This window comes from Apus apus, chromosome 3 (assembly GCF_020740795.1).
Source record: "Apus apus isolate bApuApu2 chromosome 3, bApuApu2.pri.cur, whole genome shotgun sequence".
NCBI lineage: Eukaryota > Metazoa > Chordata > Aves > Apodiformes > Apodidae > Apus > Apus apus.
Window position 1 is genome coordinate 87,716,068 of NC_067284.1, and position 12,049 is coordinate 87,728,116.

General features: G+C 39.0%; 1 protein-coding gene across 2 annotated transcripts in view; it reads left to right on the forward strand.

Moving 5' to 3' along the window:
• GALNT2 (polypeptide N-acetylgalactosaminyltransferase 2) overlaps nucleotides 1-12,049 on the forward strand; it is a 98,877-nt gene that overhangs the window by 41,820 nt on the left and 45,008 nt on the right. For both annotated transcript variants that reach the window (XM_051614936.1, XM_051614935.1), the window contains exon 2: nucleotides 10,766-10,856. In XM_051614936.1, coding sequence (XP_051470896.1) covers nucleotides 10,766-10,856 — 91 coding nt within the window. The remainder of the gene's footprint in view (nucleotides 1-10,765; nucleotides 10,857-12,049) is intronic.

Below are 12,049 nucleotides of genomic sequence, written 5' to 3' on the forward strand. Positions count from 1 at the left end.
TTAAATCATGCCTAAGCATTAGTTGAAATAATTGCCTTCTTTGAAGCAGAAAAATATGTAGTCGTTTTGAGTGATGGGTCATTTAATGTTGTAAGTAAACTTGTAGTCCTTTACTTGTAATGGGAACACCCCTTTTCAACAGGTTTTTTCCTGGCTATCCTGGCCACTGCTTCCCTAGTATCAAATGCCTCAAATAATTTAGTGGTTGATCTTTTGGTTTAAAAAAAATAATCCAACCAATGAAATAATACATCCATACATCCATGCCCCTCCAGCTTATGGTCAAGTCAGTTAAACTAACTTAATCACCTGACGTGCCACACCAGTGTCTATAAGGGGAGAAAGTGGGGACAGTCCAGCGTGTCAGGTTGGGGACATGGTGAAGTGTGAACAGCCCGTTTCAGCAGCAGCAGCAGCTAACTTGTCCGGGTAAGCAGCACCAGCTACATGCTCACTTTGCAAAGCATTGCAGCAGTTTAAGATTGTATTGTCCTTCTGATTTCTGCCCCTTGCTGGACTAGTTGTTCTGTGCGATCTTTCATCTACTGTACGTAAAATCAACTGGGATTGTTAAACAGGAGTTCAACCTCATTAGGTTTTTGAATGACTAACGTGCTCACTGTTGCTCTTGGATCTGAATTGGAGTCTGTATACTTGCATTAAGCTACTTGAATGTTCAGATTTTGTGTCTTGGAAAGCTCTCGAGTGAGAAAAGGATTATTCACAGTAATTCTCACACAAGAGCTGTGGACTTTGAGAGAGGCACAGTGGACAGATACTGTTGGCACATCAAACTTTTTTGGCACCTGTTGCCACTTTTTCTATCTTGTCCCATTCCAGAAACAGATCAATTAAAACAAAAAATTAAAATATTATTTACAAACATTATTAAGTGTGGAGAAAAGCAGCAGAGATGAGATAGGCATGCTAAAATAAGCACTGCTTCCTGAGTATGTACCTCAAAACACTTTGACCCATATGAGATGTGATGACAACTTGGTCCCTGGAGAAGAATGTGCCAATAACATGCTTTTAACAAGTCACAAATGGTGAAGTTCTGTGACGTCTTCCTGACTTTTCCTTTTTGCTGGTGAAGCTTTTTTTCCCTTCCATAACAGATCGGATCACTCAACTCCTTTTGGCAGATGATGATTTAAGATGAATTTATTCTTTAATTTTTTCCCAATCTAGCACAATGAAAAGAACAATGTAAACACCATTGCTGCTGAGTGTGCATTTACTCTGTAAATCACAGAATTATGTATCTGTACTGACAATGATTCTGGAATAGAAGTCTGTTTTAAACATTCTATTAAAAAAAAAAAAAAAAAACAACTGTTGAAAGAAATGTAGTATTTTGTCTCCATCAGTCTTTCCTTTTGGAAGCTAAAATTGAGTGGTGATAGACTTAGATGTTATCTTAAATTTAAATAGTAGTTGCAGATGTTTTGTCATGTTTTATTTCCATGGTCTGTGGCAGGTAATGCAGACAAGTGAGATTTTTCTGAGAGATAAATTTAACAAGAATTAATGGATATTGCTTCTGACTCTCTGCTGCCATGCTTAGAGATGTTTATTCCGTGTTTTCAAAGTTACTGGTGCACTTGGGAGTTCACCCTTCCGTCAGTCCCAGTATCCTTAAATGTTTCTCCTCCTCTATTTTTTCACTACTTCCTGCCATCCACCCTTACACATTTACACAGCTTCATGAATCATGAGTTGAGTAGCCTTATAAAATACAGCAAAGCATTTTAATGAGTCCTCTGCGGTGTTTCTGTTGCATTTATGTTCTTTCTGGTGTATGAGATTTTCCCCTTGCTTCTGCTGTTTCTGTGGAGAGGTGGCAGGCTCTCCCACGAGTCGGGGTTGCTGGGTTCTGTTTTGCTTTCTGATCCTTGGACACTTCACAGCAGGTGCTGGTCCTGCTTATGTCTGTGGTAGCCTTTGAGATTTTTTTTCTGGGTTGGTAGGGCTCTTTAGACACGGTAGACTTGGGTTAGCGGGTGTTGTTAGAAGTAGCCTCTGGCAAGAAGATGCAATCTTCCCCACCCATGCTATATCTGAGCTGGGACGTGTGTTACTTCACTGTCTTGACTGCCCTCTCAGTCTGATGACCATTTCAGCTCCAACACTTCTTTTCACTGTACAGCTGAAAAAAAGGAAGGGTATGTCTAGAGCTGGTGGGTTTGTGTAGTTTTTAGAGTTTTTTGGGATTTGTGGTTTGTTTTTGTTTCTGCTTCCTGGTGTTATACTAGCTTGTCAATCGTGTAAGGCAGGTAGTGCTTAGTTTTCTGCTTTCTTGGTAGGTGATAAGGTTAACCACTTAGTTTAGACACTTGCTACTAGAGTGGATAAAATTTTTATGCAAAAGAGAACATGGTTTATTAGAGGTCATCTGGAGCTTGATACCTGAATTCTCACAGAGCTTGTACGAGTGTGTTTTTTTAATACCTTTAGGATCATGTTATATGATGTCAGTTGCTTACAGAATAATTTGTTGTAAAATACAGAATACAGAATAAAACTGCATAGCATTTGTGGGCTACTCAATTAACCCAGTGTATATTAAACTACTGTGGGCATTTGGAGGATACGTCAGGCTGTTAATTTTAGATAATTTTCAATTTTTAATTAGTTTCTTAAAATACACTGAAATGCAAATCTTTATATTTAACAGCTTACACATACTTAAAACCTACCTATGCTTACTGCTGAATATCCCTATGTGGGAGTTTCTGTTGCTCATTGACTCTTGTCGGTTGAATAAGTTTGCTGTGCCCAGAAATGTTAAATGAAGTCGAACCAGAACTTCCAGTTGATCCCATTTGCAAGGCTGGATCAGACCTTCCTCAGGGAATTTGTACACATGCTTACCAGAAACTTCAGATAAAGCTTTCTTTTTGTCTATTCCACTCTGGGTTTATAAAATGTCTGGTTTTATAGTTGTTTCAGAAGTTCAAATATGTACTTTGCCGTACGTAAGGGTAAAATGTATAGAGAAGGCAGGACACTAAGGCATTTGATTTTGCCTGGAGGCTACAGCTTATAGTAACTGCTATTTTCAGAATATTTTGAGTGTATTCACTGAGAGTGTATCTAATTGTACTACTTAGATATGGCACTATCAAAGTATAGTCTTGATTACTTCCCCCCCTCTTTTGTTTTTTAGAATTAAAAATTACCTTCTGGTAATTTAGAGCAATTTACTTAAACTGAATAAAGGAATAAGAATGAAAATTAAATCACTTCTACTGTAATAGTTTCAGACATTAACAGTGGTAATCAAATATCACAAATTATATATTCTGGGTGTTTTTTGTTTATTTATACTTTGCTTCTTGGTGTAGGTGGAAATGTCTGTTTTACTAATGCTAAACAAGTTTGCAGTCAAAAGAAGCCAGCATTTGTTTATGGGGTATTTCCCAATCATCTTGTCTGTAAGAAGCAGTGTTCCAGGCATTTTCAGAGCACGCTTTGTCTCAGTTTCCTGCAAAACATTTTCATTGACAAGGGAAGACATGGATGCCCTGTAATGTAATTACATGAAATTGCTCAAGTGCTTACCTGGTATGTGGGAAAGCTGGAGTCATTTCCTTCAAGCAAGAGAGACTTGGAGTCATGTTATTGAAGATCTCTTAGAAGGCAGCGACCAAGTGTTGGGTCAGAAAGCAAGCCAGTGTGCTAGACTCTGCTCTCTGAATGTTTTCCTGGGTTAGGAGGAAGTGGTGCTTTGGAGCCTGCTTAGCTATTCTGTAAACATGGAACATGATGTCTAATTCAAAGATTGTAAACTGAATTGGGGGAAAAAAGAGGCAGATTTTAAGTGCCAGCAGCAGCAATGGAGACTGAGCTTTTGCTGTGTCTCTAGCTTACACAGCTGTCTGACTCTGCTTGGCTTTGAGTCCTTTTCTTAGGTAACTAAGCTCTGTAGGAAGCCTTCATGCTTGGTTTGGGGATCTGAATTGTAGGAGCCATTAAACTGTTGCGATGCCAAGTGCTGCTCTACATAACATCAAAGTGCTTCTGTGAATCTGGCCCCAAGTACACAATCAGAACAGAAGTATATGAAGTGCTGAGAGAAGTGTCATCTGCAGTGAGGGCACCCCATCCAAAATCATCAACTGATTTGACTGATCTGTACTGCATGATGCAGAGAAGCCTTGTATTAGGCCAGCTGGATCAAATGATGCTCTTTGAAGATGCTGCCAGTGTTCAGTTTCCTCTTAGAAAATAATCGGTAGATGGAAATCTGTCTGCAGTTGGCCCTTGGCCAAGATGTTAAAAGCAAGTAGTGAAACAGATTTTAAGCTTTAGCATGTATTTTCTCCAATGAAGCCACATTTTTCAATTTTTCTATCAGAATGTATGCTACCAAGGCAATTAGACCTTTGTTTTATTCAGTGTAATTCCCTGTGTTGTATACTGCATGAAGTTCTTTGAAAAGTTGTCCTGGTAGGTGATAATGAGCAAAGCAATTGGTTTGACATAGTCAGATGGCTTTAGCCCTTGGGTAGTGCCATGTGTTAGCCTGTGAGATGCTTTCATCTGGCTTCCATTTTCATGAAAGAGACAGCAAACAGCTGTCCAGGTAGCATGTGGTGCAGTTATAGCTCCCAACCACCTCCTGTGCCTGAACGTTGCATGTTGTTCAGCATCTGGGTTGTCTGTGAGAGGAATGGCTGGTGCTGGAGGCACACTTGGCTCCCACTTCAGTTGTTTTCAGTCACAAGTGCTTTGCAGAAGTTCATGTTGACTTGCCACTTGTAAGGCGTGCGATATCTTAATATATCTAGTGGTGTTGGAATCACAGGATCATTAAGGTTGGAAGGGACCTCAAAGATCATGAAGTTTCAAGCCCCCTGCCGTGAGCAGGGAACCCTACCACTAGATCACATTGCACAAAACCTCATCCAACCTGGCTTAAAAAGCTCCAGGGATGGGGCAGCAACAACCTCCCTGGGCAACCCATCCCAGTTCCTCACCACCCTTATAGTGAAGAATTTCTTCCTAATATCTAACCAAAATCTCCCCTCTCTCAGCTTAAAACCATTACTCCTTGTCCTGTCACTATCTTCTCTGATGAAAAGCTCCTTCCCAGCTTTCCTGTAGCCCCTTTCAAGTACTGGAAGGCTGCTATAAAGTCTCCCTGGAGCCTTCTCTTCTCTAAGCTGAACAGCCCAACTCTCTCAGCCCGTCTTCATAGCACAGGTGCTCCAAGCCTTTGAGCATCTTGGTGGCGCTTCTCTGGACCCTCTCCAACAGGTCTATATCTTTCTTGTGCTGAGGGCACCAAAACTGTACACAGTATTCCAGGTGGGGTCTGACAAGAGCAGAGTAGAGGGGCAGAATCCCCTCCCTGGCCCTGCTGGCCACACTTCTTTTGATGCAGCCCAGGATGTGTTTGGCTCTCTGGGCTCCAGCACACACTGGCAGCCCATGTTGAGCTTCTCTTCAACTACCACCCCCAAGTCCTTTTCCTCAGGACTGCTCTCCAGCTTTTCTTCCCCCAGCCTGTATTTGTGCCTGGGGTTGTTCTGACTCAGGAGCAGGACCTTGCACTTGGCCTTATTGAACTACATGAGTTTGGCACTAGCCCACCTCTTCAGCCTGTCAAGTTCCCTCTGGATGGTGTCCCTTCCCTCTTGGGTGTCAGCCACAGCACACATCTTGGTATCATCAGCAAACTTGCTGAGGATACACTCAATCTCACTGTCCGTGTCTCCAACAGACATGTTAAATGGCACTGGTCCCAGTACTGACCCCTGAGGGCCACCACTCATCACCTGCCTCCATTTGGACATTGAGCCATTGACCACAACTCTCTGGGTGTGGGCAGTGATGTCACCTTGGCTTTTCTTCCCCTTTATTTTAACCCATAAGCTCTCTGTTGGCTCCTCATCCATCCCCAGGGAGTGCACCATGCACTCCAGCTGGACTTTGACATAGAGGGCAACACTCCCACCCTATCACCCATGTCTGTCCTTCCTAAAGAGTTTATAACCCTCCATTCTGACACTCCAATCATAGGAGCCATCCCACCAGGTCTCCGTGATGCCAATGAGATCATAGCCCTGCAGGCTCACCCTCATCTCTAATTCCTCCTGTTTATTCCCCATGCTGTGTGCATTTGTATAAAGACATTTAAGCTGGACCCCCAGTAAGGCTGCCTGACTAGCTGACCTGACCACCACACCACCCCTAGGCTCATCTGTAGTAAGCCTGGCTTTATCCCCCATGTTACATGTTGTTCAGTTGTTGTCTTGTTATAGGAAGCCTGGTGAAGGACAGAAATCTCTGCTATAATGACTTCTAATGCATAGCAGTTTAATGTCAAATCTGTGATACCTGAAAATTCAATTAAAAGAAAAAAAAAAAGTACTGGAGAACAGAAATTGGAAAAACAGTAGTGATTTTAAGTTTGTTTTAGTATAGGAGCAATACCTAGGGACTTGAATAAGTTTAGTATCTTTCTTCTGTGTGTGTGTACCAAGTGAAATAACAATTGATAAAACGCTAATAGCTCAGCTGTGTTTATAAGGAATTTAGTACTCAGTGCAAACAAATATACCAAAATCAGGAGGATAAGTGGTCTGGAATATCTAAGTAATGGTAATGAAATTATCCAATAACATACATCTGTGTATAATTAAAGCTTTCCTAACTAAAATGTCACCTTTCTTAAATTTCTTGTTGCATATGGTTGTGTCTTATTGTAGATGTGTAGAAATGCTGCAATAATGTGCTCAAATCTTGCTTTGCATTCATACTACCTCCATCGTCCCTTCCCCTCCATCAGTCAGAGCAACTGTAAATATGTAATCATGTGATGGAACAATTTTTTTGAGTCTGAATCCTGAAACTGGAGTTTCATACTGCATCTTTGTCATATCTCGATTTCAGACCACTGAGTAGTCTTAAAGGAGTGGGCGAGTTGAGCAGGGAAAAAGTGGTAATAGCAAGGTTTGTAAACTGATGTAAGCTTTCTGAGGCTTAGAGAGAGCTTTACAGTATTGTGAAAGAATAAGTTGCTGCACTTCAGTGATAAATTGGCCTAAAAAAACCCCAACAACCCTAAACGCTGCCAAAATGTATTCAGTTTAACCATGAAAACCATAAGTGTAATTAAGGAATGTTGCAACAAATTGGCAAGTAATTGTAAATCACCTTAACTTCTGAGCTTTTGGAGTAGCATAGGTATTTAGATAATTGAATTTAAAAATTACATTTAATTTACATTTGCTTGGGTCATCTAAAATATTACCACAGTACTGTAGATTTCCCACTGAATGGAGCAGAAAGGTTCCAGTTTTGCTTCTTTGCATGTCATCTGGTACTGAGAAAGGAAATAATGGGAAACAGTGAAATGATGGGTAAAATTGATGTATACTAAATCCCTGCAATATGTGCATTAGAGCTGGCATGTACTTATTTTCATGTTGCTCTGTGTGTCCTGGCCTGAGCAAATACCTGCATGAATAATGGCCAAAAGTGTATTAATTCCCCACGCGTGTGTCTGTACTAGTTTGAGTCTGTACTAGTTGACCAACTACCTCTTTATTTTTTATAACCTCCAAATACTTGTCCAGCTGTCTTTAGAACATTTACATATTTAGGTTGTAGCCTGATATTGTCAGCTTTTTTAGCATATCAAGAAAATAGTATTTTAAAGGATTAAGTACTAATAGTATTTCAATATAGAGAAAGCATTAGCCTATTCTTTTTAAGTTTTATGCCTTACATCTCTCTTGTTGTCTCAATTAAAAAGCCATGCCTCCTCTTAAACAGTTTCAATTGTTTTCAGTCCTGCCTTTAAGCATAGGTTTTTGTATGAATGGCTTTTGTTAGTGCAAGTGTTATCTTTTACCAAGAAGATTACTCATTAAATGCAAGTGGCTTTTTAAGATCACACTAGAAGTTGGAATTTTGTTTCCAAGCAAGCTGAAAAATCAACTCTATGCTGTGGTGATGACAATATAGGAATGTCTTTTGTCCATATGTCTCATTTGTGTATTGCACCAAAGTAACATGCTGAAGTAATTTACAGTCAGATTTGTAAAGAAATTGGTTGTATTTATATCTGTGGTTTTAATATATGCATCATTTTTTTGTGCACTTGAGTTCTCTCTAAAGCATATAACACATTGTTTGTCCCTAGAAGGCTTGGGTTGCCCACATGTATTTCCTGGTGTTTTGTGTGATGAAAGTCAGTGCTTAAAACAGAACAACAGTTTTAGCTGAGAAGTCTATTTAAAAAATAATTAAAATAGGCATTTTGGAGAAGAAAAGTACCACAAATTCCTAAGCTGGAGCACACATGTTTGAGGTTAATATCCCACATGGTCCTACCACTACAGTGTTTGATAGGGAGTCCTAGGAGGCAAGGTGAACATTCAACAGTCTGCAGTGGGGGCTTTCATCCTGGCAGCTTGGCTCCTCTCAGAATATCTGAAGGCAGTAGCCAAGCAGTTTCCTAGAAGCCTCAAATTTATAAGAATTTAAAATGGAATTTAGCTATTAGATCTCTAAATCTAACCTTTGCCTTGGTAGTTTGTGTTAATTAAAAAACAAATCCAAAACAAGAAACAGCAGCAGCAACAACAACAAAAAAACCCACCACAAAGTGGAAGAACATGATGAATTATCATGCTTAATGGCACATACTCCTCAGTTAGAACAGGTAAGACAGTTTTTTTTTCCCTAAAGACTTTAAGGGCAGGGGACAGAATGAGAGTAAGTAGGTTTTGTATAACTAAAGGAAAAATCCCTGTAATTTTTTTTTTTTTACTGCTTAATGGATGTTTTGCATTTTTCAGATTACATAGCTATTTTTTTAAACTCGTTATAGTAATTTGGGATAGTGAAAAGCTTGGTGGAATTTTGCAGATACTTACTGGGAAGACTTCTCTTTCAGCTACAGCTGATGCTTGCACTTAGTATTTCCGTAGTGTTGCTATCTTTTACATGGTGCACATAGGTGAATAACTAGTGAAATAAAACTTTCCAGAACCATAGAAGGATTCTGTTTCAATGTGCTGTCAGGACTCAGTGCACAGTGAAAAATACTTTCACTGACCGGCATAAGCCCCGATAATTTTCTTGATATATGTTTTTTTGTCGGTGTTAGTTTTTACTTGTTTGTTCTTATTGCTTTACTCTTTAAGCAAAGTTATTGACCTCCATGAGATGAAATAATCCGAAGGACAGATCATATGGTAAATGTATGAGAACCTCAGCAAATTCTCTGGTATTCTCAATACACAATTCTATATGAAAGACATGCATTTGTAGCATTTCACTCACCTGATTTAGTGTTTATGTGGCTGTTCCTATCTGAAAAGGATTAATAATTACAAAAAAAACATAAGAATTCTGTTTTGCAGTTCAGTATTTTAGAAAGCCTTTTTTCCCCCCATATATTTCCAACTATTAGTGCCAACCTAGTGTAATTGCTTAAGCTGAATTTACGTTGGAAAATTCAGACATGGCTGGGGATGGTTCTGGTTGAAATGTTCCCCAACATGAATTTTCCCTGTTCAAACTACTTGCTATTCTACCCAAAGAATGCCCAGCTGTGGCTTAGGAGCTGGGGTGGCAGAGTCAGTTTACAGTATGTGCTTGGTACACCATCACCCTGTTCTGAAAGCTCAGGCTGATTACTAGAAGAGGTATAAACCATTCCCTGCTGCTTGGGTTCAGTAATTGGTGATGTTTCTTGGTGCACTTGATTCATTAGTATGGGCATAGTACTGCATCATCTTGCATGATCTGGTAAAGGTGTTGCCCATAGTGGGGTTGTACAGATAAAACCAGTGTTATAACTGGGATTTCCTTCAATGCAGACTTAGGGAAGGCAACAGAATTTCCTTTGGCAAGTGTGAGAATGACAGAAGCTGGTAGCACTTAACTCAGTTGTCTAAATGCAGTGTGCATACAATTGCTAAGTGTATATATATTGTAAGTTACCCTCTTCACTTCTTCCAAATGCAAAATGTGATAAGGACCCAATTTGAGCTTGATTGATGTCTTGTATGTTTTTTTTTGTAATGACCATAAAAGAGCATTTTTCTCTGTTGAGAAGAAAGATCTACAGAATGATAATCAGTGTTGGACACTGGGGAGGAGGGGAGATGAAACTTTATGAATACTTTCCCCTTGTCCTCTCTCTAAATGGGTATTTTCAGTGTTACTGGAATTACAGATCCAGTGGAGTTGCCTGTGAAACTCGTGTTAAACTGCACTGAAATTAACACCTGAAAATAGCATCTTACAGATACTTTGGAAGTTTTTTTCCAGTTGGAAAGCTGCCGCTGTGGATGTAACTGCTAGATAACTTGACTTCTTTTTTTATTTTATTTTTTTTCCAGATAACTTTCCTATTTGACCTACTCCTTGCTAGAGCAGGGCTTTCTTCAGGTTTTGTTTAGTCTTTTTGCCTGACTTGCTCACTTGAGTATTACTGATTTTTAAAAATTAATAATATATTATTTCATTTTTAGTAAAACATTAATATATTATTTTTTTTTTTCCAAGTAAAAAGTGCTGCATATATTAAAGGCATTAGAGCCTGTCTTAAATTTTTATTCTGTTTGTTAAGTTTTTCAAGGAAGGAAATAATAATCCTTTCTCTTAAAATCCAAAGTTAACTCGCTGGGACCACCTCATGAGTTAAAAACCTACAAAGCCTTAGTTATTGATGTTTGCTTTGAAAACACAAATTCAAAATTAATTAAGGGGATCATTTTTAAAGATTATGTACTTTTTTCAGGAGGACCCAAATGATATCGACCCCAAAAGGAAAGACGTGCGTGGCAGTGATGGGGAGGACAAAGCACAAAGTGTGGAAACACTACCTCCAGGTATTGCAGTTATATTTGTTATGAAAGATCTGTAGCCATAAAACATTTATCCTTGAAAGCCATAAAACATAGCAGTTCTGATTAATTCTTTGTAGTTTGGAAGTGCTAGGATTATTTTAGCAATATGTACTTCATGCACTTCACTTTCCTTAAATCTTCACTTCTTCACTGCTCCTTTGGGTGTAAAACCATAGGAATGTGAGCCTTTACCACTATATTTGTATTGTCCTGCAATAGGTTTGAGATGTCCTAAAAGCCTCTGGTACAAAAGCAGTTCATTTCTCTCTAGGGGTAGTGCTGGCAGGCAACAGACAATTTGCCTTGGGTCTGTGTTTCTGAGTGAAGATTCAGCCAAGGTTCATACACTTTTAGTTTTGGTCTAGCTTTTGATGTGGTGGTTTTTCTTAAGTGCACTGATGGCATGCCTTATTTTTCACATACTTGCTCAATATTTGTCACATGCTGGCAAATAAAAAGAGCAACATAAATTTTTTTTTCGTTTACTGAAATGGTCTTATGCCTTGAGGGTGAGCTAGGAAAATTATGTGTTAAGGAACTTTCATTTCCTATGACTGCTTCCATAAAACTTCTTTTGTTTGACCATTTCACATCAAGGAGATTTAAAGGATAGCTAGAACTGATGTACCAGGAAATGTAGAATTAGTAAAACAAATCTGAACATTTTACACTGTATTCAAAAAGTTTACTGACAACTTCTGATCAGCTAGCTTTTCGACATGTTTTACTCTTCTTTGATTAATCCTAATGTTTGGCTTAAAAATTTGTCTTCGCCAAACAACTGAAATACTATGAGGTCTTGAAGAAAGAATCAGCCAAGGTAAACTTCCCTTTAAGCAGCTGGAAAATTCCATCTCCAATAATGTGTGAGGTATGATTTTTTTTTTTTTTACAGTCTTAGACTCCTGGTACAGTATAAGCTGTTGGACATTTATGGCTTTTTTCTGTAGCCTTTGGCCTATGTTGTCTTACCTGATTTCTGGAGAGGGGAAACTAGGTTCTGGTTCTATATGTATGCTTTTTTTGGAAAAGTATTTGTATATGAGTTGGGAAATAAATCCTAAAAAGTTGAAGAGCCTGGCTTGTTTAACTTGGTTTCTGGCAGATCTTACCAAGAATTTTTTTCCCCTTAACAGAATTCTCTGCAAATATTGTTACTGAGGTTGTAGGTAGGC